Source organism: Lacerta agilis, chromosome 18, assembly GCF_009819535.1.
Source record: "Lacerta agilis isolate rLacAgi1 chromosome 18, rLacAgi1.pri, whole genome shotgun sequence".
Lineage (NCBI taxonomy): Eukaryota > Metazoa > Chordata > Lepidosauria > Squamata > Lacertidae > Lacerta > Lacerta agilis.
Window position 1 is genome coordinate 3,538,486 of NC_046329.1, and position 26,386 is coordinate 3,564,871.

Below are 26,386 nucleotides of genomic sequence, written 5' to 3' on the forward strand. Positions count from 1 at the left end.
TGTTTCCAGCTGTAACAACATACCATCACTTTATCTTATAACGTCCTATTAAAGTAAAAAGAAAGAAAGAATAACATTAATTAGAATTAATAACTAAGTTCCATCAAGCCATCTGTCAGGGATGCTTCAGCTGAGATTCCTGCGTTGCAGGGGGTTGGACTAGATGACCCTCGGGGTCCCTTCCAACTCCAGGATTCTATGAGAAGCTGCAGCCCCGCGGACTGCCTGTTGAAGGAGTGGGGTCTATATAATGGTTTCGTACTCCTGCCGCAAGGATTCGATGTAGATCTCCTCATGTTCCCAGTAGAAGAAAGCGTGCTGGATCTCTGGGTGCTGGTTGAGAGAAATCTTCTTATCGGAATCCCTCGTCGCTCTCTCATCTACAGGAAATTGGGGGGGGGGGAACACTCAGCTTCTCTCTCTTAAGGGGGGGGGGAACAGAGAGGTGTGTGCTGCCTGGGTTTTTCAGAATTCAGAAGCTGTCATCCAAAGCAAGCCATGTTTTGCATGTGCTACTACGTAGAGTAGCCCCACAGAAATTAATGGATATGACTAGCTTAGGTCTATTAATTTAAATGGGTTCTTAATTAAATCGGTTAAACCACAGAGCCTAGGGCTTGCTGATCAGCATTCTAGTGCAAATTTCTCCTAATAAATGCATTTGTGTGTGTGTGTGTGCAGTTTTGACAAATATACCCATTTATTTATTTATTTGCAGCTTTGCCAAAAATGTGTATATTTGTCAAAACTGCACACACACATCAGGGATTTTGCAAAGCAAAGCAAATCTTTATTGTTATGGCCAATGACCAGTCTAAAATCAAAGAGAGAGAGAGAGAAAGGAGAGACAGAGAGACATCAGGAAGTGCATAAGAGACGCGGGTAGCGCTGTGGTCTAAACCACTGAGCCTAGGGCTTGCCGATCGGAAGGTCGGTGGTTTGAATCCCCGCGATGGGGTGAGCGCCCGTTGCTCGGTCCCTGCTCCTGCCCACCTAGCAGTTTGAAAGCACGTCAAAGTGCAAGTAGATAAATAGATACCACTCAGGCAGGAAGGTAAACGGCGTTTCCATGCACTGCTCTGGATCGTCAGAAGCGGCTTTGTCATGCTGGCCACATGACCCGGAAGCTGGACGCCGGCTCCCTCGTCCAGTAACGCGAGATGAGCGCCGCTACCCCAGAGTCGGACACGACTGGACCTAATGGTCAGGAGTCCCTTTACCTTTACTTTGAGTAGAGCTTACTTGGATACAGCAGCATGGTTATTATTATTTTTTAAAAGTTCTCATTTGAAATAGCCAAACCGAAATACACTCCTCGGTTGGAATGCTGAGAACGTCTCCGAATTTTGCAGCTCGCCTCACCTTACCTTGCCCACGGTCGGTAAAGATCTCGAAAGGGTTCTTACACTGCAACACAGGCAAGACAGGCCACGGAGCGGGGCGGGGGGGGGGCGTTTAAAAAGTCGCTGATATGGACCTTTCCCCCAAAGTACCTGTTTCGGTGTCGACCGTCCTCCCAAAGAGGAAGATGGTTGCTGCCATCATTGCAGCCAAAGTCAAAACCATCAGAAGGATACCCCACCAGCGTGTCTGCGGAGAGAAGGGGGGGGGCACTGATAAGCCAGCAGGTCGTGGATTCCAAATCCAGACGGCCGTGTTCTCCCAGCCAGGGTCAAAATCTGAAAGTTGGGTGTCAGAGGCGGGTTCCTCACTCCTTCTAACCAGAGATAGATTGAATCCTCAAAAAAAAGGATGCCCTCCATCACTGAACCACAACCAGGAGGGGCCTCTGATTTTCATGAGCCCCCTTTCTCGCTATGGGTCTCGGGCATGGGTCTTTGCCATCACCTCCCTCCTGTGTTGCAGCGGGGTTGGGCTAGATGACCCTTGGGGGTCCCTTCCAAGTCTATATGGAGTTGGAAGATACTGGAGATTGAACCTGGGACTCTTACTGCATAGGATTGTAGAGTTGAAAGGGACCCTGAGGGACATCTGGTCCAACCCCCTGCCAAGCATCAATTGGCCAACGTGGGGCTCGAACCCACAACCCTCAGCTTCAGAGTCCCATGCTCTACTGACGGAGCTATCTTCCCACCGAGCCACGGGGGGGGGGGGGTCTCTGAAAACGGCGCCTCACCTTCATCCAGGTGGCGACGTCTTCCATCTCGATGAAGTCCAGGATGAAGTTTTTCACCCGAGCGACGGGCCCGTCCTCATCGACGAATCGGCAGATGTGGAATTTGTCGCAGTAGCCGGCCTTGCCCCCACACGGCGAACCCGGAATCAGCGGAATTTCGGAGCCGTTGAAGTAATGGCCCCAGGCGGCAGAGGCAGTGCTGGCGCATGTTTCAGCTCTCCCTGGCAGAAGTCATTTAGGAAAAGAGAGTTAGCCAAGACCTGGCGCCAAAACCAACGAGGCTCAGGGGGCAGGCCAATTTCGATTTTCTGTTTTCTCGCCTGCCTGGCAGGTCTTGCCCACGTGGATCAGCTGCCAAGACTGAAGGCTCCCACCTTCCCACAGCTCCCTAACTTCCCTCCCCCCAGCAATCGGAGACTACGCCTGCATGATGCTAACTTCTCTTCCACTCTTTTCATGCCTCTCCTGATTCTGTGAGGCCAGGGGGGAGAAGAGCTGGTTGCAGCAGAAAGAGAAGACACCCGTTGCTAAAGGTGGACTCTTCTCTGTCTCCTGGTTCCCCCTCCTCTCCTGCCTCTGATTCTGGACTGCTCTCTGCCACAGACTCTTCCTGCTCACTAAACCCTGTTGCCTCTTCAGATTCCGACACCTCCTCCTCTCAGTCTTCTCCTTCTGACCACTCATCGTTGCCCCTCCACTCCTCCCTGGGCTCGGATCAGTCTTCCTTTGGCGGTTCCCTAGGGGGTTCCCTAGCTGGTGCCTCCCACCATTCCTCTGTGCTAAACCAGTCCGTGGCAGAAACTTGTGTGTGTGTGTGTCCCCCGCAGAGAACCACATTCCCTTGCGGAAATATGTCAGGGGCCACACCACAGTTCCAGAAGGATACCGACAAGCTGGAACGTGTCCAGAGGAGGGCAACCAAAATGGTCCAAGGCCTGGAAACAATGCCTTAGGAGGAACGGCTTAGGGAGCTGGGTATGTTTAGCCTGGAGAAGAGAAGCTTAAGGGGTGATATGATAGCCATGTTCAAATATATCAAAGGATGTCATATAGAGGAGGGAGAAAGGTTGTTTTCTGCCGCTCCAGAGAAGCGGACACGGGGCAATGGATTCAAACTTAGAAGAAAGAAGATTCCACCTAAACATTAGGAAGAACTTCCTGACAGTAAGAGCTGTTGGACAGTGGAATTTGCTACCAAGGAGTGTGGTGGAGTCTCCTTCTTTGGAGGTCTTTAAGCAGAGGCTTGACAGCCACCTGTCAGGAATGCTTTGATGGTGTTTCCTGCTTGGCAGGGGGTTGGACTGGATGGCCCTTGGGGTCTCTTCCAACTCTAGGATTCTATGATCCTGGTGTTGGGCATGGCCAGAAGAAGAGGTGGGAGGGCGTGGACTCCCTGTCACTGTCTTTTGTCTCTCTGGCAACCCCTCTTCTTCTCCCCCCCCACCTCTTTCTCTCTCTTTCTCTCTCCCTCTCTCTCTGATACCCCTTTTCCTCTAGTCATCCCCCCCCCGGCACTTCCTTGCCACCTGTGCAGAATTAAGACTTTCCAGAGACCATTTCCACACACATTCCCGGAAAAGTCCAGGGCATAAAGAGCCGGTTAGAGATTTAAAAATGAATTGGCACCTGGAAGCTGGCAGGAGAGCTGGCACATCTCTCTCAGGGAAGCGGAGACACAGTCGCACTGCTCCAATCCGTGCCGCACGCAGAGGGAGCCCACACAGAGCTTGAAAGAGACAGGGAGAGGAAGGAAGGCTCTCAGCTCCCAGTATTTGGAAGGTAGAGTGCCCCAGGACTTGGAGGTACCCCCCTGCCCTGGGACATCACGGCCAATGGCCAATTGCCTCCAACTCTGTGAAAACTCACCCCGTTCAGACACACCCGGGACTGCATGCCGCAGAGGGTGAAGTTTGCTTTCGGGACGGGTGCCGGGCACTTTGCTTCTGCCCCAGAGCAGGCACTTTCCGAAGCGCAGTCGGTCTCTGCCTGGCATCGCTCCCCTCGGGGTTTGGGGGCACATTTGTGGCTGCAACAGAGTCCCTGGCTAGGGCTTAAAAAACAACAACACGCATACATACATGAAAGAACCATCCAACATGCTCTGCAAAATCCTCAGCTGGACCACTCTGCAGATTTATAATTTCCACTCTAATGACAGGTTATGATCGGAGATTGTTTTGGGCAGAATTTTTACCTCTTCAATCCTTCTTAACATTTATTTTGAAATCCAGATGGCGTTGATCCTGCTAGCTGATTTATTTGGTTCAGAGAAGTAGGTATATTCTCTCTCTATTTTGTGTTTATATCTCCAGGTGTCTACTAATTCCATATTCTCCCCCATTTTAGATAAAGTCGACGGCAATTTCCCTTGGTTCTTTTTCCCTCCCGATCTATCTAAGTATGGGTCTCTAGTACCCCGTTTAGATCCCCCATTGGTATTAATTTGTATTCTAAATATTCCATCAGCATCGTTTCTAGTTTCTTGTAAAATGCAGCTTTTCTTTTGTTAGGTGCATATATTCCTACTATTACATTTTTTTCTCCTTGATTCGTGATTTTTATTATCACTATTCTTCCTTTGGGGTCTGAAAATAATAAATCTGGTTCTAAATTAGATCTAACATACATCACTACTCCTCTTTTTTTTTTTTTTTTTTTGATCAGCAGCTATAAATTCTTTTCCTAGCTTGGGGTTAATCAAAACTCTCTTATGATCTTTTGTTACATGTGTCTCCTGTAGGTAGACCACCAGATGAAGCCCATTGCAAGCTCTTCTCCGGAGAATGGAAGTTGGGGAGGGGGGAAGTAGAAAGCAGATCCAGTACCCTTAGCTATGGATGTTCTGGTGCAAAACTACAAATTTAAGGGGGGTGGGAAAACTGATGATCTATTAGGCTCATTCTCTAGCTACTTAAAGGTAAAGAGACCCCTGACCATTAGGTCCAGTTGCGGACGACTCTGGGGTTGCGGCGCTCATCTCATTTTACTGGCTGACGGAGCCGGCGTACAGCTTCCGGGTCATGTTGCCAGAATGACTAAGCCGCTTCTGGCGAACCAGAGCAGCGCACGGAAACGCCGTTTACCTTCCCGCCGGAGCGGTACCTATTTATCTACTTGCACTTTTGACGTGCTTTCGAACTGATAGGTGGGCAGGAGCAGGGACCGAGCAACGGGAGCTCACCCCGTCACTGCGGGGATTCGAACCGCTCACCTTCGAACCGGCAAGCCCTAGGCTCTGTGGTTTAGACCACAGCGCCACCCGCGTTTACTTAAAGGGTAATTAACCCCATAAATTTGCAGCGGCGAGGCACGAACTGGTGCAAAATATAACGTATAGGGAGCTGGGTTTGTAGGATGCTGACACAGATAATCTGCTGCAACCCGCCTCCCAAAAATTAATGGGTCTACAACACACCCACACCCACACACCACTGTGACCCTGGGCAACGACACCCCTGGGTGGATGTTTGTGTGTCGTACTTGAATCGGTCTCCTTTGCAAAACCCGAAATAACGTAGAGATAATGCACCTGAGGAAAAGGATTGTGCTAAACTTCTCTCTCCTGCCATTCTCGTTTTTTCAGGATGGGATGAGTTATTGACAAGCCGGAGGGTTAAAAAAAATCAACCCCTATGTCATCCACACATGTAATAATAATAATAATAATAATAATAATAATAATAATAATAATAATTTATACCCCGCCCTCCTTGGCCAAGATCGGGCTCAGGGCAGCTAACACTGAAAATAATAATAATAATAATAATAATAATAATAATAATAATAATAATAATAATAATAATAATAATAATAATAATAATTTGTTTGTACCCTGCACATCTGGCTGGGTCTCCCCGGCCACTCTGGGCGACTTCCAACAAATATTAAAATACATTTAAAATATCACAGTTTAAAAACTTCCCTAAACAGGGCTGCCTTCAGGTATTTTCTAAATGTCAGGTAGTTGTTTATCTCCTTGACCTCTGATGGGAGGGCGTTCCACAGGGCAGGCGCCACTACCGAGAAGGCCCTCTGCCTGGTTCCCTGTAGTTTTGCTTCTCGCAGTGAGGGAACCGACAGAAGGCCCTTGGCGCTGGATCTCAGTGTCCGGGCTGAATGATGGGGGTGAAGACGCTCCTTCAGGTATACAGGACCGAGGCCGTTTAGGGCTTTAAAGGTCAGCACCAACACTGAATTGTGCTCGGAAACGTACTGGGAGCCAATGTAGGTCTCTCAGGACCGGTGTTATGTGGTCCCGGCGGCCGCTCCCAGTCACCAGTCTAGCTGCTGCGTTCTGGATTGGTTGCAGTTTCTGGGTCACCTTCAAAGGTAGCCCCACGTAGAGCACATTGCAGTACCCAAGCAGGAGGTAATGCAGTTCTCCAACTAGAAGAGGTGTCCAAAAATGCAGGTTTCGGAGAAATGTGTGTGTGTGTGAAAATGAATCATGTTAGGGGAAGTTGCTTGTAAAATTGTGTGTTAGGCGAAATTGCACACAAAAGTACTGACAATGTTTTGTAGTTGCAGTTTTCGGGTCACCTTCAAAGGTAGACCCACATAGAGTGCATTGCAGTAATCCAAGCGAGAGATAACTAGAGCATGTACCACTCTGGTGAGACAGTCTGCAGGCAGGGAGGGTCTCATCCTGCGTACCAGATGGATCTGGGAGACAGCTGCCCTGGACACAGAACTGACCTGCGCCTCCATGGACAGCTGTGAGTCCAAAATGACTCCCAGGCTGCGCACCTGGTCCTTCAGGGGCACAGTTACCCCATTCAGGACCAGGGAGTCCCCCACACCTGCCCGCCCCCTATCCCCCACCCACCGTTACCTGCACAGAGCTCCCGGTTTCAGTCTGCACCGGATCCCACTGGGTTCTGCCGCACCATAGCAGCAGGGGTCTGTGGCATCATTCCCAACGTCACATTCCTCTCCTGGGTCCATAATCCGGTTCCCGCAGATGGGACGGTCTGTTTCTGGAAGGAAAATGCCAAAGAAGAGGTTGTGGAGAAAAGATGCAGCTCTGGGATATATCCAGCCTCATGTAACCAACGTGCTTAACCTTAACTAATGCATGAAGGGGTTAAGACCATAGAGTAAGCTGTCCTGCCAGGCTTAGCTAGGTCACACCCCCTTGACCATGTGAACACCTACCAGTAAAGGGTCTAAGCTGGGGTCTCTAACCACCCGGCTTTAGCAAGCCATCTTTGTGTTTTTATACACATGATTTAGAAACATTTCACCATTTTGGGAACCTACCGGTAATTTAAATTGCCTGCGTTTTTTTTTGCTGCTGCTATATGGAAAAGCACATGAATCTGACCTTTGAAGCATTTGTAAGTAAACCATTTGTAACTTACTGCGGGGGTAGCCGAGTTTTTGGCAGCAGTGCTTCAAGGAGTACCTTAACAGGACGAAATTCTAGATTTTACTAATACACACATACGATCAGCCTATGAGTTTAATTGTTGTTTCTTTGTGTATATTTTAAAGTTCCTGTATGTTGTTTCTTTGTGTATATTTTAAAGTTCCTGTATGTGATTCTTTCTCTCGTGATTTTACATGTAAATGCCTAATAAAGGTTTGATAAGTAACTTACCAAACGTGGTTTCTTTCTATGGTAAGGGAAGGGGGGGGGACTTTGAGAAGGGGATATTTTAAAGGTCTGACAACCTAAATTTCCACAATTTACTTTGCTGCATATTTTAAATCTCTGCTGGAGCTCTCTCACCAAAGAAGACTTGCCACAAACCTGGATATCCAGAGAATTCTCCTTTTATTTTAACCAAATATAAACTAACACATTGGCTCTCACATGGCCTGCTTTCTTAGGATTCATCCACACTTTTGCTTGAGCCATATTCTGGCTGGATTGTGTCCTGGTTAATTCTCATGGGTCCGAGAGCGTTTCGTTTCATTTCACAGCTGTGCCTTGCGAAAATCGGATCGTACCTGCTGAACTGGATCTTATAGGATGTGCAGGAAATCCAAAGAGATATAGAATCATAGAGTTGGAAGGGCTATCTAGTCCGACCTCCTGCGATGCAGGAAAAGATATTGCTAACTGAGCTTCTCAGTCAGTCATACTCGGAGTAGACCCATGAAATTATATGAAATTCCCAACAAGGACAGAATAGTTTTCAAGTATGCCACAACAGCTGCTAGGATTTTATTAGCTAAAAACCGGAAAACTGAAGAATTACCAACAGTGGAAGATTGGCAGATGAAGATGATTGAATATATGGAACTCGCAGAACTGACCGCGAAACTCCGAGACCAGAGGGAAGAAACGGTGCAGGAGGATTGGAAGAAATTTAAAGACTATTTGAAACGACGTGAAAAGATTGATATTTGAAATTAAAATCAGTGGAAATGTAAGGCTACATTAATGTCAGAAGTTAGATTAAGAAGTAGTTAGAAATGTTATGCTTATTTTTATTAGGATTAAGATTAGATTAAATTGATGATTATATGATGTATATTAGGATTAAGAATAGATGTGAATGATGATTTTACAATGTTATAAAATTACTAAAGAGGATTAGAAATGAACGCAGACGGAGAGGATGTGAGGAGGCCCCCAAACAATGTTAGGAATATTATAAGGATAGTTAAATAAGTGTTTTTTCTTTTTGTATTTTGGTGTTTGTATTTTTGCTATTTTTCGTAGTTTTGTAGTGTTTTGTTGTGTCTTGATGTGTTTTGTGTTTGTTTTATTGTTAAAATTTAATAAATTTTTATTTTTTTAAAAAATGAAGTCAATGGGCTTGGCTAACTGAGGTTTGGTCATTTCGATGGGCCTACTCTGAGTAGGGCTTTAGTTCAATACAATGCTGTGTGTTTTATGGGAAGCACATCTGGAAAACCGCAATGATTTCAATGCAAAAAAATTTATGTGTTTAAGAAATTAATAAATCTGCAGACAGTGAAAAGTGGATTGAAGGTTCTGTTGGGTCCCATGGAAGGAAAATAGTCTGAGCCATCCCTTCGTACCTTTGACAGCCCTAAATAACTCATTCCCCTACAGATTCAACCAATATAAGGCAGTGGGTTTAAACAAGGACTCAAGGACAGTCAGGCTCTCTCACCAACGAAACAAGTGTCCTTCTTGAGCCGCAGGAGGTTTGCAATGTAGGCGCGGCTACATGGGGAGAATTTGTCATTGTTGAATTCTCCCCCATCTGTGGCGTAGCTGAACATCAGGTACTTCCCCTTGGTGGTGTCGATGTGGAAACTGGAACACTCTTTGCTCTCGTCGTGCTGGAAAACAAACACCCTCTTAAATTGTGTTCTTGCAGTGTGCCAGGACCAGGAGAGGGATGAAAAGGGTGGAGGAGAGGCTGGCTGCATGCATGCAAGCAAGCGCAGTCTCCGATTGCTTGGGGAAAGCCCTGGAGAGGAGGGGATTTAGACAGCTGTGGGGAGGTGGGGACTTCTGTGGGGCAAGACCCACCAGGGATGAGCTGCTGTGCTCATTAGACTCTGCCAAGTCCATGCAGATCGTGTCATTGCTAATAAAGAGTTAACTCTGACTTTGAACCATCCGATTTACTGCTGGCTCTTGGCACAACACATTTATTGTAGGGTTACCACGGCGTGGAGCCTGAATTAGCAGTAAAAGGTCAGTTTCCTCTTTGCTTTTCAGATGACTCAGGATTTCCCGTTCTATTTGAGCTCAGCACCCAGGACGGTGGACTCATCACGAAACAAAACGGTGTGGGAAGTTGGTCTTGTTCCTTTGTTTTCCACGCCGGGAAAAGCAAAAAACTCACGTAGGCGCCCAGGCTGTGTCCAAGCTCGTGGGCAAGGGTGACATGGATCAGTTTCGGAGGAAGGAGCTCCCCGTATTTCTGCAACGTGATCAGACCCGTGTTCATCGAGACCTCCTTGTCTTGGAAAGTGCGCTGCTTCGAGCAAATCCCTCCAGAATCACCTGGGAGGTGGATAAAAAAGGTAAAGGACCCCTGACAGTTGAGTCCAGTCTCGGACGACTCTGGGGTTACGGCACTCATCTCGCTTTACTGGCCGAGGGAGCCGGTATTTGTCCGCAGACAGCTTCCGGGTCATGTGGCCAGCATGACTAAGCCACTTACCTTCCCGCTGGAGCAGTACCTATTTATCTACTTGCACTTTGACGTGCTTTCAAACTGCTAGGTTGGCAGGAGCTGGGACTGAGCAACGGGAGCTCCCCCCGTCGCGGGGATTCGAACCGCTGACCTTTCCGATCGGCAAGCCCAAGAGGCTCATTGGTTTAGACCACAGCGCCGCCTGCGTCCCGGGAGGTAGATATCCCAAACTCGAGAGATCAGGGACATTGGAGGTCAGACCATCAGGCCACGGAGCTCAATATTGTCGACACGGATTGGCAGCGGCTCTCCAGGATTCCAGGGTCTTGTTCCAGACCTGCCTGGAGATGCTAAGGAACAAACCTAAGGTTCTTCCTTTAAAGGTAAATTAAGGTTCTAGTCCTCGTGAGGCAGGAGAAATCAAAGAAACATGGAAAGTGGCCTTATACGTCAGAAGCCGGGTCTGGGGTGTGTGTGGGAAAAGATTCACCATGTCCCCCTGTTCTCTGAGCACCTGTCAAAAAACCCCAACCTGTTTTGTGGTTCTAAATATGTGTATGTGTTTAAAACCCTATCCTCTTATTTATTGTTAACTTATTCCCGTTCATGTCACCAGTGTTTTGGACGTGTTGTTGGTTTGTATTATTTATCTAAGATTTATCTGAAGACGGGCGGCGAGTAATTAACAGAGCAATAAAAAAATTCTCCAAATAGGTCTGTCTGTCACTGTATGTTCTTCCTTCCAAAGACTGGGGCTGTTGAACAACCTCTCCGCTACCCTGGACCCAGCACAGAGAACAACCAACCCACCTTAGATCTGTCCCCAAGTCCATGGGTGTGTGTGTGCGTGTTTCTAATGTTTCATCCAGCTCTTCTGAATTTCTTCTATAAAGTCCTGGGGAATCTTGGTGCAGGAGTCTTTTGCCCAACGCGGGACTCGAACTCACGACCCCGAGATTAAGAGTCTCACGCTGTACCGACTGAGCTTGGCGTTGCGAAAACTGAGTGGCCGTGGCTCTCCGGCGGTTAAGGGAGGGAGTCTCCGCCAACCCTAGCTGGAGGCACAGGGGTTTGAACTTGGGATCCTCCGCACGCAGTGCAGATGCTACACCAAGTGAGCGATGGTCCTTCTCTAAAAAATCCAGGCAGCTCCGCACTTGAGGCCTTTTAAGTTGAATGGGGTAACTGTGCACCTGGTCCTTCAGGGGCACAGTTACCCCATTCAGGACCAGGGAGTCCCCCACACCTGCTCGCCCCCTGTCCCCCAAAAACAGTCCTTCTTCTGTCTTGCCAGGATTCAACCTCCATCTGTTAGCTGCCACCCACCCACCCTAAAATCACTCACCAGGTTGTCCGTTGAAAGCGATGCCCAGAACTCCACTGTAATCCCTGTCGGTGAGCAGGAAAGCTAAGCAGTAACTGTTCCAGTTGTTTTTGGAGTGCAGCATCAGGAGCATCTCTGGACTGATGAAGGGCGACTCTGAGCGGTCCTCCTCCTCCACGATCTGCGAAAGAAGGACAAGACACACCTGGGCACGTGAGGCTACTTTAGTATTGGGCATTGATTTACAAAGCCCAGAAACAACTTCAACCCAGGGCACCTCAGGGACCGCCTGAAACCCTTCACAGAAACACATAGCCAGTGTGGTGTAGTGGTTAAGAGCGGTGGACTCGTAATCTGGTGAACCAAGTTCGCTTCCCCGCTCCTCCACATGCAGCTGCTGGGTGACCTTGAGCTATGAAAGTTGACAGCTATGAATATTATCTGTTCCTTAAAAGGAAGGTGTTTTCTTTTTCTTTTTTAGGAAGCCTTTTTTAAAAAATAATTCTTTATTGGTTAAAATCATAAACACACTTACATATACCTCACATACGTTTTACATCTTCTAGAATATATACATCTAATTTCTATTACATTCACACATACTTAAACTTCCAATTATCCTCTTTGCATTTTATATTATTACATTTGTATATTGTACAGTTATGTATATCAATTATTTCACAAATTTTTCTTCCTCTTATTTCTTTTCATCTATGTCCAGGTTCAGTCAATATCTGCCTTTAGGATTCCACTTACTGGTATGCCATTACTCTCTAGGTATTCTTTAAATAAACTCCCATTCTTTCCATACAGTTTGTTTCGTTTGTCCTCTTATTTTTCCAGTTGTCTTAGCTAATTGTAAATATTCTAACATTAAGTTTTGCCAATCTGTCATGGTTGGTACATTTTGGTTTTTCCAATTTCTAGCTATTAGAACTCTTGCCGCTGTTACTCCATACATACATAATGTTCTTATTAAGTATCTTGCCAGAAGAAATAAAGAAAAAAGAAAGAGTATTTTTAGGAAGCCTTAATGGCACTCATCCCAGGATTCCCCCCCCCCGCCCGCCCCGGTAAACTCTATTAAGAAGAGAGGTGTGCTTACATTGATGGTCTTAACTTTGAAGTCAATGTTCCTGATTCCATCAAATTCTGCCCCTTCGTAAATGGCATTTACAGCTTTTACGTAGCTGGCAATCTGGTGGGAGAGAAAGACAGAGAGAGATGGCATCTCCAGGAAGGGCTAGGAAAGACTCTAAATAGCCCATACTAGCCATAGAATCACAGAATAGTAGCGTTGGAAGGGATCCCAAGGATCATCTAATCCAACCGAATGCAATGCAGGAATCTTTTGCCCAATGTGGGACTCGAACACACCACCCTGAGACGGAGAGTCGCATGGTCTGCTGATGAATGACCTGTATTGCCTCACTCAGTATCAGCTACCTCCCTATATAAAGGTAAAGGAACCCCTGGCTGTTAGGTCCAGTCGCGGACGACTCTGGGGTTGCGGCGCTCATCTCGCTTTACTGGCCGAGGGAGCCGGCGTACAGCTTCCGGGTCATGTGGCCAGCATGACAAAGCCGCTTCTGGCGAACCAGAGCAGCGCACGGAAACACTGTTTACCTTCCTGCCAGAGCGGTACCTATTTATCTACTTGCACTTTAATGTGCTTTCAAACTGCTAGGTGGGCAGGAGCTGGGACTGAGCAATGGGAGTTGACCCCGTCGTGGGGATTCGAACCGCCGGCCCGACCTTCCGATCAACAAGCCCAAGAGGCTTTGTGGTTTAACCCACAGCACCACCCACGTCCCTTGCAGTATCAGTTACCTCCCTATAGAAAGGTAAAGGTAAAGGACCCCTGACAGTTAAGTCCAGTCGCAGATAACTCTGGGGTTGTGGCGCTCATCTCGCTTTACAGGCCGAGGGAGCCAGCATTTGTCCACAGACAGTTTTTCCGGGTCATGTGGCCAGCATGACTAAGCCACTTCTGGCAAACCAGAGCAGCGCACGGAAACGCCGTTTACCTTCCTGCCGGAGCAGTACCTATTTATCTACTTGCTCTTTTTGGCGTGCTTTCGAACTGCTAGGTTGGCCGGAGCTGGGACTGAGCAACAGGAGCTCACCCCGTCGCAGGAATTCAAACCGCCGACCTTCTGATCCGCAAGCCCAAGAGGCTCAGTGGTTTAGACCACAGCACCACCCACCTCCCTAGATTCCTGATTAAATCAGCCCTTCCTTTATCATAGAATTGGAAGAGACCCCAAGGGCCATCCAGTCCAACCCCCTGCCAAGCAGGAAACACCATCAAAGCATTCCTGACAGGTGGCTGTCAAGCCTCTGCTTCAAGACCTCCAAAGAAGGAGACTCCACCACACTCCTTGGCAGCAAATCCCACTGTCCAACAGCTCTTACTGTCAGGAAGTTCTTCCTAATGTTTAGGTGGAATCTTCTTTCTTGTGGTTTGAATCCATTGCCCCGTGTCCGCTTCTCTGGAGCAGCAGAAAACAACCTTTCTCCCTCCTCTATACGACATCCTTTTAGTTTCACGAGGACCAGATCCTTACAAATTCTTACACTAACTATTACATATACAAATAAAAATAAAACCAAACGTAAACATTTTCTACTGCATATGCGTCTTTTGTTATTTTCCCTAACCAGTATTCATTTCTATATAATTCTATATACATATATACTACTGCAGATTAATCAAATTTATGCATTATCGTTCATGAATAGCTTATCATTCTGCATAAAACATAACAAAACATAACAACAGAAAAATACAAAAGAAAAGAAGAATGGAAATTAAATTAACCCCCCCCCAACACATCCCAAAATTAAAAATCAATATCATATTTTACTCATATCACCTCTCAGTCTCCTCTTTTCCAGGCTAAGCGTAATGAGCTCCCTCTGCCGTTCCCCCTAAGGCTTCATTTCCAGGCCTTTAATTCCCTTCCTCTCCATACCTTCCAGCTTGTCAATATCCTCCTTAAACGGTGGTGCCCAGAACTCTAGATGGGGTCTGACCAAGGCAAAATGGATCTGCACACTTGTAAACATTGGCTGGAGAACTGCTTTGCAAAACCCTGATAAGCTTGGACTTTGGTTCTGGTACTGTTTTCGGAAAATTGCAAATTGGATAAATCCAGCTTTAAATGAGAACAGAATCAAATTTCTCCAGCCGCCCCTAGTTAAGAGGCTTCCTTTGTAGATTCTGTATCCTGGGATCTGCGTTCCCAAAAACAGAAGTCTGGGAGAACAGAAGTGTCCAGGATCCCCCATGCTTTTGTATACACTTCCCACCTATGTATAACTGCAGCTTAAAATCTGTACTCTGTAGATTCTGGTACCTGGGCGATCACGGCTTCGATGGAGCCAAACCTTCGGTGGAAAAGGTGGTCAGCCTGAATGTGCAGCAAGCAAGAGGTCTTTGAATAATCCAGGCTTCTCTTCTGCCGCAGCAAATGATCCTGATCCTGGTGCGGAGAAAGGGTGAAACAGAGAAAAGGGGTGAGGAAAAAGGGGTGCTTATAAAGTGGAGCTGAAGACCATTTACATGACAAAAGACCTAGCTAGACCAGGGCTAAAAGTTCAGCCCTAGCCTAACCTATCATCCTGGCTCCAATAGGGCACAAACACATGCCAGAAGGAAGCCGGCAAGCAAGGCTTAAAGACAATCGCTGTTCCTTTATTTGCCCTCCCCTCCAGCAACTGGTATTCAAAGGTAGGCTGCTCTTGGACTTGGAGGCTCCATTAATTGTTGCCAATCTGCAGTACCTAGATGACAGCAGCCTCGCCGGATCACAGCCAAAGAACAAAAGTATGAAGACTCTTCTCTAAACGTATGTTCTTCTTGCTCTCTCATTCTATATGTTAGACCAGGGGTCAGCAAACGTTTCCAGCAGGGGGCCGGTCAGCTGTCCCTCAGACCTTGTTGGGGGCTGGACTATATTTTTTTTTGAGGGGGGGGGATGAACAAATTCCTGTGCCCCACAAATAACCCAGAGATGCATTTTAAATAAAAGGGCACATTCCACTCATGTAAAAACACGCTGATTCCCGGACTGTCCGCAGGAAGGTGATTGGGCCAGATCCGGCCCCTGGGCCTAAGTTTGCCTACCCATGTGTTAGACCCACAAGCTGCGCATATTCCATCAGTTTAAGTTGCCATTCTTCTTTGGTTGGGACCTCGCTCGTTTTCCACTTTTGGGCTAACGAAACATGGGCCGCAGTATTGGCATACATAAATAACCTTTTTTGACACCTGGGAATTTCCGTCTGAGGAATCCCCAACAAAATGGACTCTGGTTTTTGGTGTTTGTTTTTTTTTTTTTTTTGAAAAGTACTTTTATAAACGTCCACCCTGCCACCTCTTGCTCGCGTTTCCTCGAAACTAAAAAGCCCCCCTTTCTCAGCTTTGCTCACCTCACCTTTGCTGTGATCTTTCGCTGCAAATCCTGCAGGTGCTGGTGTGTCCGCCGAGCTAAAGTCACGGATTCAGAATCTCCCCAGAGTTGATAGTCTAGCAGTGGGGAAGAAGAAAAAAATCCATAATGGCGCTGCAGAGTCTCAAGTCGACAGGGAATCTTTTCATGCGGCAGTACTCCCCGGGGGATCTTTGTTTTCGAAGTCCAACAAGCACTTGGGTTTTGTCCCCCCCCCCCACATAGTCAACACACAGTCGAGATTTATACCAGACTTTCTGGCCCCCGAAAAGTACTTTGTGGGGAACTGTTTTCATTCCAAGAATTAAAGCCTGCTGCAGGCTGATTCTGCATTTTCCCACCTGAGGAGTGTTATGTCACCACACCTGCGCAACGATGTTGTGCGTGGGTCTGTACCAAGATCCACCACGTGCTCCTTCGTTCCCCTGGGCATGTGCAGAGAGGAAAAGGTGTGGATAATCTCACCAAGGGGAGGGTTTTCAATCCACCAGCCGCACGGCAGGGTCTAGAATCAATCTAGACCAGGGGGTCCCCAAGTCTTTTCAAGCCGCCCTTCACCCCCAGTGCCCCCCTACCCCATAAAAAGCATAATTCAGTAGAGCAGTTTACTTGACCCCCACACTAAAGAACACAATCTGATCCTCCGAGTCCCTTCCAGCTCTATGATTCTAAAATCCGAAGCAGCAAAAATTCATTGCCTATTTAGTCAAAAACCACTTAAAACTGTTTCCGATTTAGCCTCACCCAGTTATGCCAGATTTTCAAAACAGAATCCTAGAATTGTAGAGCTGGAAGGGACCCCCGAGGGTCATCCAGCCCAACCCCCTGAAATGCAGGAATCTCAAGTGAAGCTTCCAAGACAGATGGCCATCCAGCCTCTGCTTAAAAACTTGGATACATCATTTGCAGCGCCAGCTGGGACCCCCAACCCCTTTGCCTCTTAACACTCTTAGCCTCCCTGCATGCGGCGGTATTGAATGCTCACTATGGGAACGGATCGATCTAGATTGAAAGGAGCATGCTGAAGAAATCTCAGGGGGTGATTCCAAACTGAGGAACGCGACATTTTTTGCACTCCGAGCAGATTAGCATGCACACAGCCGAAGACCGGGTTAGGCTAACCCCACAATCCGCTCCCCTCTGAACCTGAACAGTCAACCTTCGTTTGCTGTGGTCAACCTCCGTTTGCAAGGGAGGGCGGCAGCAATCACCCATGCCAGAGGGTTTCAACCTTTTTGAGTCCACGGCTCCTTTGAGCAACTCCATTCTTCCTGCGGCACCCCTGTGGGGCTCAGGAGCCCAGTTGTGTCACCCCCTGCCTGCAGAGCCGGCAGCCTCTCACCCTTTTTCGAACACCCTCCCTTGTGGAGTGTTCCCTCAGCCTCCTCTCCTTGAGAGTCCTCCGGGCAGCTGCTGGTCTCTGAGCCGACCCCCCCCCCCTGCCCCAAAGAGAGACACCTCCTCACACTGCCCCACAGGGCCCTGGGACTTGTCTGTCCATTCAAAACAGCAAGGGCTTGCGGACCTGCTGGCTGGGCTCCCTCCCCCCCCCTCCCTCGCCTGCTTGCTTGCTTATTTCTGGCACCCAGCACCCCCTGGCCAGCCCCAGAGTCACCATTCGCCTGTAGAGCTTGTAGCCCTGACGTCACGACGCATGCACAACCTCCTGGGTGGACTGCGCATGTGTGGACATGCACAGTCCACCCAAGATGGCGGGCGCAATCGGCCGTCACCCCTTCCGACTGGTGCTGCTCCGCGCTGAGTTTCAAAGCTGTGCTGCTGTTCGCACATTGCAGCCTTTTAAAAGTTGCCACTCAGCCGGCGCCGATCACAGGGGCAGGGCCCGCCCCCAGAGTGTCAACCCCCCCCAGGGCAGTACCTGGGGCGGACCGCCCCTCCGCCCCTGGGTGCCACTGCACACGGGTTGAAAACCACTGACCTAAGTCACTCTCGTGATGTATGAATGAATGAGTTGGAGAAGTCTGGCTGGAGAAAGGCGTCCTGGCAGATTCGACGTAATAGGTGCCGTTCTGCGTCCGGATTGAGCCCTCAAAGAGGCCGTTGATGATGGACCCGTGGCACGAGGAACCTGGCTCTCCTGTGGGAAGGCCAGCAGGGTCATTAATGCTAAAATACATCCATCCAAACATCATGTGACATGGGGAGCGCAACTCTGCAAGCTGCAGGCGTCAGGTGGGATGTCCTTGGACTCCGACTCCCATCGGCCCCAGCCAGCATGGGCAACACTCCGGGATGATGGGAATCGTAGTCCATCTGAGAGGGCCAAGGGCTCCCAGGTCCCTGAAGTTGGGCAAGCTTTGTAAATCTGCATGCATTTTGCCCGATTTATTCATCTTGTTGACGAGCATAGGTCTACATCCAGCTTACCTGTGTTCACATAGTTACAACACAGCAAGGGCATTAGTCAAGCGGAGGCTAATGGCTATTGAGAGGCAAAATGACTTAAGTAAAGTCCCTCTTTTCTTTAACCCCAGAGGAGCGGAGATACTTACAACTCCCAGCTAGGTATTTTACTCAGCTCGAGGTCCCATCCCACAGAAGGGCGTTCACACTGGCCCGAAATCATGTCCTGCCATCTGCCGTATTGGATGGGAGGTATAGGGGGGTTCCTTTGGGCGACAGACTCAGTCCATGCGGCTCCGGAGAAGTAGAGACTACAGACCACGTACTTCTCCGTTGCTGCTTTTACAGGGCTTTACGGAATGAACTTATCTCTCCGCTATTATGTGAGTCTCCTGGATGTCCCGAAGAACACTACGCCCAATGGCTCCTCTCAGATGCCAACCCTGAGGTCACAGCTGCGGTGGCAAAGTTCTGTGCTGTCGCTATTAAGCTTCGGTCCGCACAATTAGGTGGCTCCTGATCCTTCTTTTGATTTAAGTATTATAATCTGAATTGTTGATTTTTTAATTAATTTCTAAATTTATTCTTTTAAAGCAATAATTATTAATTTTAATGTACTTTTATTTTAATACGGCCAACCCCTTTTAGATCAAATCTCAGATCAATTTTAAATTGCATTTATTATTGATTCTGTATGTGTCTTTTTGTGTGTGTGTGTGTGCTGGTCGTTGACCATAATAAAGGAATATTATTATTCATCTTGATTCATTCAAAGTGCTGCGCACATCCTGCCCTCTGGGATTTTGCCAGCCCTTGCCCCAGGACCTTTCAAGCACAGTTTCACCGCCTTAAGGACTAGAAGCTTGTTCTCCCCCCTCCTTTTAAAATGAAAGCTCGAGTTCACTGAATAGGAGTTACGCTGCAGGCAAACTTCTGTCTGGAATTCTGTTCCGGCAGAGAGAAAGAAGGGCTGGTGGGAAACACAGAGAACACATTCTTTTTCTACCCACTTTGTGAGATGCTGACATCTTTCCAGACATATTTTTTTTAAAATTTTTGTCACCTTCCAGGATGCCAGAGTAAATGAAAGAGAGGTCCGTGGGCCCGGCGTCACCGTTTCTCTTGGTGATCTCAATGCCTCTTGCAAAAACACTCCTGTCCCTCCATAGCCTCAGTCTGAAGACCCTGAAACACAGTTTCGGCACATGCATTTAGCTTGCGGGACTCATTGGTTGATGTGGACACCAGAGTGTATAACCTTCGTTGCATTTTTTATTTTTTTTAAGGATTGGACAAATTGTGGGAGGCTAGGCCTCTCCATCAGAGGTCATTCGCCATGAAGGCTGCAATCAAACTTCCATCTGCAAATGCAGTGTACCTCTGAATATCGTCTGGTCCAACCCCCTGCGATGCAGGAATCTCTGTTAAAGAATGCAGGACAGATGGCCATCCAACCTCTGCTTGAAAACCTCCAAGGAAGGAGAGTCTGCAACCTCTCCGGGGAGCCTGTACCACAGTCCAACAGCTCTCACGATCAGAAAGTTCTTCCTGATGTTTAGTTGAAATCTCCTTTCTTGTCACTTGAATCCATTGGTTTGAGTCCTACACTCCGCAGCAGGAGAAATCAACCTTGCTCCACCTTCCACGTGGCAGCCCTTCGGGTATATTGGAGGCTGTGTTTTTACTTTCATTTTACCAATTATTATTATTTTTTAATCAATTTTCCAAATTCTTAACAGATGAACAACAAATTAATTCAAATTTAACACAAATTTAAAAATGGGCTTCAAGATGCTTATTTCCCCTCCTTTGATGCTCACAATAAAGTAATTTTCCTTAAATTTCTAATACTTTCCCATCCTCTCTCTGTTTCCATCGACTCTGCACGTTCAGTTCCTGCTCAGACTTTTATTTAGCTATTTCCTAATTGATCGAATAGAGTTAATCTTCCTCTATCAACCAGTACAGCTTATTCGGCTACCCTTTGCGCGTTCACAACATTCTAATTAATAATGAATGTTGGAAATGTAAAAAAGTAGAAGGTACCTTCTATCACATGTGGTGGACGTGCCCAAAGGTAAAGGAATTCTGGGAGAAGATTTATAATGAGCTTTAAAAAGTGTTGAAGAACACATTCATTAAGAAACCAGAGGCCTTTCTGCTGGGCATAACCAACCATGAGATTCCCAATAGAGATAGAACATCTTTTATGTATGCCACAACAGCTGCAAGGATTTTGATTGCGAAAAATTGGAAAAGTGAAGATTTACCGACAGTGGAAGAGTGGCAGTTGAAGTTGATTGAATACATAGAACTCGCTGAACTGACCGCAAAACTCCGAGACCAGAGGGAGGAAAAGGTGTAAGAAGATTGGAAGAAATTAAGAGACTATTTGAAAAAACGTGAAAAGATTGAGATTTGAACTGGAAATCAGCAGAACTAATGGCGTTAGCATAAATTGTTTTTAGGGAAAAGTAGGATGTAAGTGTTAGATTTGTTAATTTGTATAGTTATGAGATAAGATTATGAAGGTAGTAATAAGAGGATAGATAAGGAATAGAGTAATTGTAAATGAGGATTATAAAGTCGTTATAAAGTTACTAAAGTAAATTTGAAATGAACGCAGCACAGAGGATGGTAGGAAGTCCACTAAGTAAGAATTAAACAAGAGTGAGGATGTTAAAGATTTTATTTGTTGTATTTTTATTGTGATGTTTTAATTTTTGTTGTTTAGTTAAGTGTTTTATATTGTATTTTTTTCTTTTTTTTCTTTTTGTGGTTTTGTAGTGTTTGTAGTGTTTGTATTCTGTTTGTTTTTTATTATGAAATAAAATACAAAAATAAAAAATAAAAATCATGGTATGATCTTCCCTAGCATTCTATTCAGTTTTTGCAACCCTCACAAATATCCAGGAAAATCTATTGACCAACCTTGTTATGAAAGTCCCATTAACCCTGTCCATGCCAAATGTCAGAGGGAGAATGAACCTTATACCCGTGAACCTTTTAAAGATCTATATTTGCTCCCTTCCCTTCCCGCTGTTCAACCCACACAAATCCCTTCCGTCCTTTGTATCGCCAGATTCATTCCTCTTTACAAAACACTGCCAACTTTTATAATATTCATTACAAAAAAATTCAGAACTCTCTCCCATTAAGCATTGGAAAACATTCTTCCACATCAACATCCTAGGAGTCTTCAGATCTGTTATACCAGGGGTCAACAGACTTTTTCAGCAGGGGCCTGGTCTACTGTCCCTCAGACCTTCTGGGGGACAGGACTATACCGGTATTTTTTGGGGGGGGGGGAGAACGAATTCCTATGCCCCACAAATAACCCAGAGATGCGTTTTAAATAAAAGCACACGTTCTACTCATGTAAAAAAACCAGGCAGGCCCCACAAATAACCCAGAGATGCATCTTAAATAAAAGGACACGTTCTACTCATGTAAAAACACGCTGATTCCTGGTCCGTCTGCAGGCCGGATTGAGAAGGCGATTGGGCCGGATCCGGCCCCCGAGCCTTAGTTTACCTACCCATGTGTTATACAGTTCTGTTTAAGCAAAAACATTATATCTCTTTTCTTTAGGGAGGCTGTGTTTATACTTATGTGGGGCTACCTTCGAAGGTGACCCGGAAACGACAACAAATCCAGAATACGGCAGCTGGACTGGTGACTGGGAGTGGCCGCCGAGACCATATGTCACTGGACCTAAAAGACCTGCATTGGCTCCCAGTACGTTTCCGAGCACAATTCAAAGTGTTGGTGCTGACCTTGAAAGCCTAAATGGCCTCAGCCCAGTATACCTGAAGGAGCGTCTCCACCCCCATCGTTCAGCCCGGACACTGAGGTCCAGCTCCGAGGGCCTTCTGGTGATTTCCTCACTGCGAGAAGTGAAGCTACAGGGAACCAGGCAGAGGGCCTTCTCGGTGGTGGCGCCCGCCCTGTGGAACGCCTTCCCATGAGATGTCAAGGAGATAAAGAACTACACAACTTTTAGAAGACATCTGAAGGCAGCCCTGTATCATGGGGACATTTTAATGGTTGGTGTTTCGTTGTGTTGTTCTGTTGGAAGCCACCCAGTCAGAAGTGCGGGGTGCAATAAATTGTTTATTTTTATTTCCTTCCAGGCAACCTTCCACGGGACAACTATCTGACTTTCAGAAGACATCTGAAGGCAGCCCTGTTTAGGGAAGTTTTTTTAATTTTTGATGTTTTATTGTGCTTTTAATTTTGTTGGCAGCCGCCCAGAGTGGCTGGAGAAACCCAGCCAGATGGGTGGGGTAGAAATAAAAAATTGATGTTGTTGTTGTTTGCAATACATCAGGGGTGGCCAACTCCCAAGAGATTGCGATCTACTCACAGAGTTAAAAACTGGCAGTGATCTACTCCCTTTTTTGGGGTCCAAGTCAAAATTGTTGGGCTTTTTTTAGGAAGGAGGTAGTCCCATTTGGGGGGGGGGGGTTCGGGTCAAATTTGTTGAGTTTTTTCAGGGAGGAGGTAAAATGTTGAGCTTTTTTTTAGGGGAGCCACAGTTGTTCGGTTTTTTGGGGGGGAGCCGATGATCTACCAGTGATCTACCACAGACGTCCAGTGATCTACCGGTAGATCATGATCTGCCTGTTGGACGTGCCTGCAATACATGAATCTTTTGCCCGAAATGGGGCTCGAACCCATGACCCTGAGACCAAGAGACTCATGCCTTACTGGCTGAGCATCACCCACAGACACCTGCCCCCTCCCCACTCGTGCAAAAGTTAAGCTGTTGAACGGATGGTGTTACTGTACCTCCGGTAGGCTTGGAACTCGAACAAGATCGACCTCCCGTCTCCCTCCTCCTTTGCCTCTCGATGCATCTTCTCCAAATCTTCTCTGTCGTAAGAGAGCCCCTCGTGGCTCTTTACGTAGGCTCTTGGGTGTGCGACCTCGCTTGCTTAAACGGAGAGGGAGAGACTCAAAGGGGGCATTGTTGGGATGGCAGGAACTGAGGGTCAGCATTCATTCGGCTGATTGCCACACATCCATCAATATCCCTGCTGCTGGCGAAGGGCATTCACTTTGGCCCGATGTCGGGCATTACCTTCAGCAATGCAAGAAGGCCGTTATGGGAAGATACCGCATGAAGAAAGGAAATGCCCTTGTGGTGCGGGGCAGCAGGAAACATTAGAACATGTCTTCTTCTACTGCAAGTATTATACGGACGTCCGAGCAAGGTTTATCCAACCCATTTTAGATAAGTCTCCTGGGCTTTCAGAACAACATAATATCTCATTGCTATTACAGGATGAAAGCCCAGAAATCACTTACGCTGTCGCCAGATTCTGTGCAGCCTTGATAGATATACGTCGAAAGATGGTCTGTGATGTAAATCAACTTTAAATAGTGGCCTAAAATATTGTTGGATCTATATTTTAGTAGCCTATCTCATAGAACCGATAACCCGAGTCTAAATTTTATTAGTTATATCTATGTTTAATCAATGATTTTAAGGACATGGTTTGAGTCGAGCTGGATATGTTGAGTGTGCCCTCATCGTGTGGTGAGTACCCATTTAAACATATATATTTTTTCATTGTTTTTACTTGTTTTTTATAAATGCAGATATCTTGTTTTGTGCTGGTCTGTGACCGAATAAAGTACATCCCTGCTGCTGGGCTCTCTCTCCAGGTCAGGGGTAGGAAACCCTTTTCAGACTGAGGGCCACATTCCATCTCGTACGTCAGCTGAGACCCTACCTGTCAAGCCAGAGTGGTGCATGCTCTGGTTATCTCCCGCTTGGACTACTGCAACGCGCTCCATTGGGCTACCTTTGAAGGCGACTCAGAAACTACAACTAATCCAGAATGTGGCTGCCAGTCTGGTGACTGGGAGTGGCCGCCGAGACCCTATAACACCAGTCCTAAAAGAACTTTCTCCATTCCGGGAGTCCGTTCCAAAACCAAAGCGTTCCAAAACCAAGGTGCGCTTTCCCATGGAAAGTAATGCAAAACGGGGTTAATCCGCTCCAGACTTTTAAAAAAACAACCCCTAAAACAGCAATTTAACATGAATTTTACTATCTAACGAGACCATTGATCCTTAAAATGAAAGCAATAAACTATGTATTGCAATCAATCAATCAATCAATCAGTAGCTGAACTGGGATCCAAACCAAACAGAAAAGCTGCAAAAACAAAAATAAATAGCAAAAACAGACTGGGCACTCAAAACGGATCACGTTCGGCTTCTGAAAAAAGTTTGCAAGCCGGAACAATTACTTCCAGATTTGCAGTGTTTGGGTTCCAAGTTGTTTTGAGTACCAAGGCGTTTGAGAACCAAGGGACCACTGTAGTTTGCTGACAGCTCCTGCTACGCTGAAACTTGCAAACTGCATGCACAGTATTCTATTTAAAAACAAAGGCACTCTTGACTGCCTCAGGATCCAAGCCCTCTCCCTGCCATCTGGAGTGTGGCAGGCAAGCCTGGTGACTTCGGGTGAGATCTCGAGGTCTGGCAACCCTACTGTGAAAAAAATCTGACCTTTCGCAAACAAACGTTAAAGAACTTTTCATGTTAAAACTCTGGATGGAGTTAGGCCCTTATTCCACCTTATTCTACCCTGTTCTAATCCGCACGACACCTGCAACAACTTCCTGCCGTCTCAAATATCTTTAAAAACAAAGAAAACAAAAATTAATAATGGCTATTGGAAGTTGGACAGTGAAGAAGGCTGATCGCCGAAGAATTGATGCTTTTGAATTATGGTGCTGAAGGAGACTCTTGAGAGTCCCATGGACTGCAAGAAGATCAAACCTCTCCATTCTCAAAGAAATCAGCCCTGAGTGCTCACTAGAAGGACAGATCCTGAAGTTGAGGCTCCAGTACTTTGGCCACCTCATGAGAAGAGAAGACACCCTGGAAAAGACCCTGATGTTGGGAAAGATGGAGGGCACAAGGAGAAGGGGACGACAGAGGATGAGATGGTCGGACAGTGTTCTCGAAGCGACTGGCATGAGTTTGGCCAAACTGCGGGAGTCAGTGAAGGATCGGCGTGCCTGGCGTGCTCTGGTCCATGGGGTCACCAAGAGTCGGACATGACTGAACGACTGAACAACAGCAAATTGGAAGTTTTCTGCCTGAACTTTGATAGCGGTTGCTATGTAAACATACACGGACGGGTGTTTGTTGTTGTTTTTTTTTGGCAGGGGTACAGACTATGGAAGTAATGTGAAGTATCTTTGATTCATTGAGAGCATAATTAAAAAAACGGAGGTTCGTGGGACATAATCAAAGGGAAGAGAGCAAGTTGGAAAAGAAAAAACAGTATTAGAATCCTACCTGAGCCAAGCGTTTGGGAAAGAATCACTCTCCAAAAAGGGAAACTTAAATACCAGAAAGGCAGCATGGCGCGAAAGAGAAGACTCTTTTCCTTCTTCAGATTCGGGCGTGTCAGGATTCAGAGGAGGTTCGTCATTTGAGGGTCCTGCACAGACTTGTCTAGTTGGAAGGCTGCAGTTTGGGCCGGCAATAGTTGTGCCAAACAGGGTTCCTCCCAGCTCCCAAAACTGGGCAACTGTGGCGTAGCATTAAAAACAATGTATGGGGTGTTAGGGTAGGAGATAGTACCTCTGGTGGGGGGACACCTCTGTCCACCTTTGGTCCCCACCCTGCACTCAGCTCTCACCTGTGGCTCCTAGAAGCTGTCAGCAGGTGAAATGGCCAAGAAATGGCTTTGACTGGCCAGCAAAACCAGCTGAGGGCAGCCAATGGGTCTCGAACCCTCAGTTCCTCCTAGGAGGTTTAAAGGTAAAGGGACCCCTGACCATTAGGTCCAGTCGTATCTGACTCTGGGGTTGCGGCGCTCTTCTCGCTTTATTGGCCAAGGGAGCCGGCGTACAGCTTCCGGGTCATGTGGCCAGCATGACTAAGCCACTTCTGGCGAACCAGAGCAGCACACAGAAACGCCGTTTACCTTCCCACTGGAGCGGTACCTATTTATCTACTTGCACTTTTGACGTGCTTTCGAACTGCTAGGTGGGCAGAAGCTGGGACCGAGCAA

General features: G+C 47.0%; 1 protein-coding gene across 1 annotated transcript; it reads right to left on the minus strand.

Annotated features, from left to right (window-relative positions):
• Window positions 1–196: 196 nt before the first annotated feature.
• LOC117039698 (disintegrin and metalloproteinase domain-containing protein 10-like) lies at window positions 197–25,766 on the minus strand. Its single transcript, XM_033136878.1, has 16 exons — window positions 25,666–25,766; window positions 23,137–23,281; window positions 19,409–19,530; window positions 17,921–18,079; window positions 15,967–16,058; window positions 14,887–15,012; window positions 12,633–12,725; window positions 11,549–11,708; window positions 9,910–10,070; window positions 9,226–9,397; window positions 6,969–7,113; window positions 4,004–4,187; window positions 3,764–3,863; window positions 2,138–2,358; window positions 1,494–1,590; window positions 197–380 (listed from the first exon to the last, which is right to left on the minus strand). Exons 1-16 carry the CDS (start codon window positions 25,730–25,732, stop codon window positions 244–246), a joined length of 2,181 nt encoding a protein of 726 aa, XP_032992769.1. The 5' UTR covers window positions 25,733–25,766; the 3' UTR covers window positions 197–243.
• Window positions 25,767–26,386: the final 620 nt, after the last annotated feature.

Bases quoted from the DNA above. Each gene is read 5' to 3' on its own strand.
- LOC117039698 (XM_033136878.1), bottom strand. From the start codon at position 25,732: ATGCTGCCTTTCTGGTATTTAAGTTTCCCTTTTTGGAGAGTGATTCTT. The intron at 12,726-14,886 runs GTACCAGAATCT...CTCTCCCACCAG, and splicing joins TCGAAGCCGTGATCGCCCAG to ATTGCCAGCTACGTAAAAGC. The intron at 3,864-4,003 runs GTGAGTTTTCAC...GTCTCTTTCAAG, and splicing joins CCCGGGTGTGTCTGAACGGG to CTCTGTGTGGGCTCCCTCTG.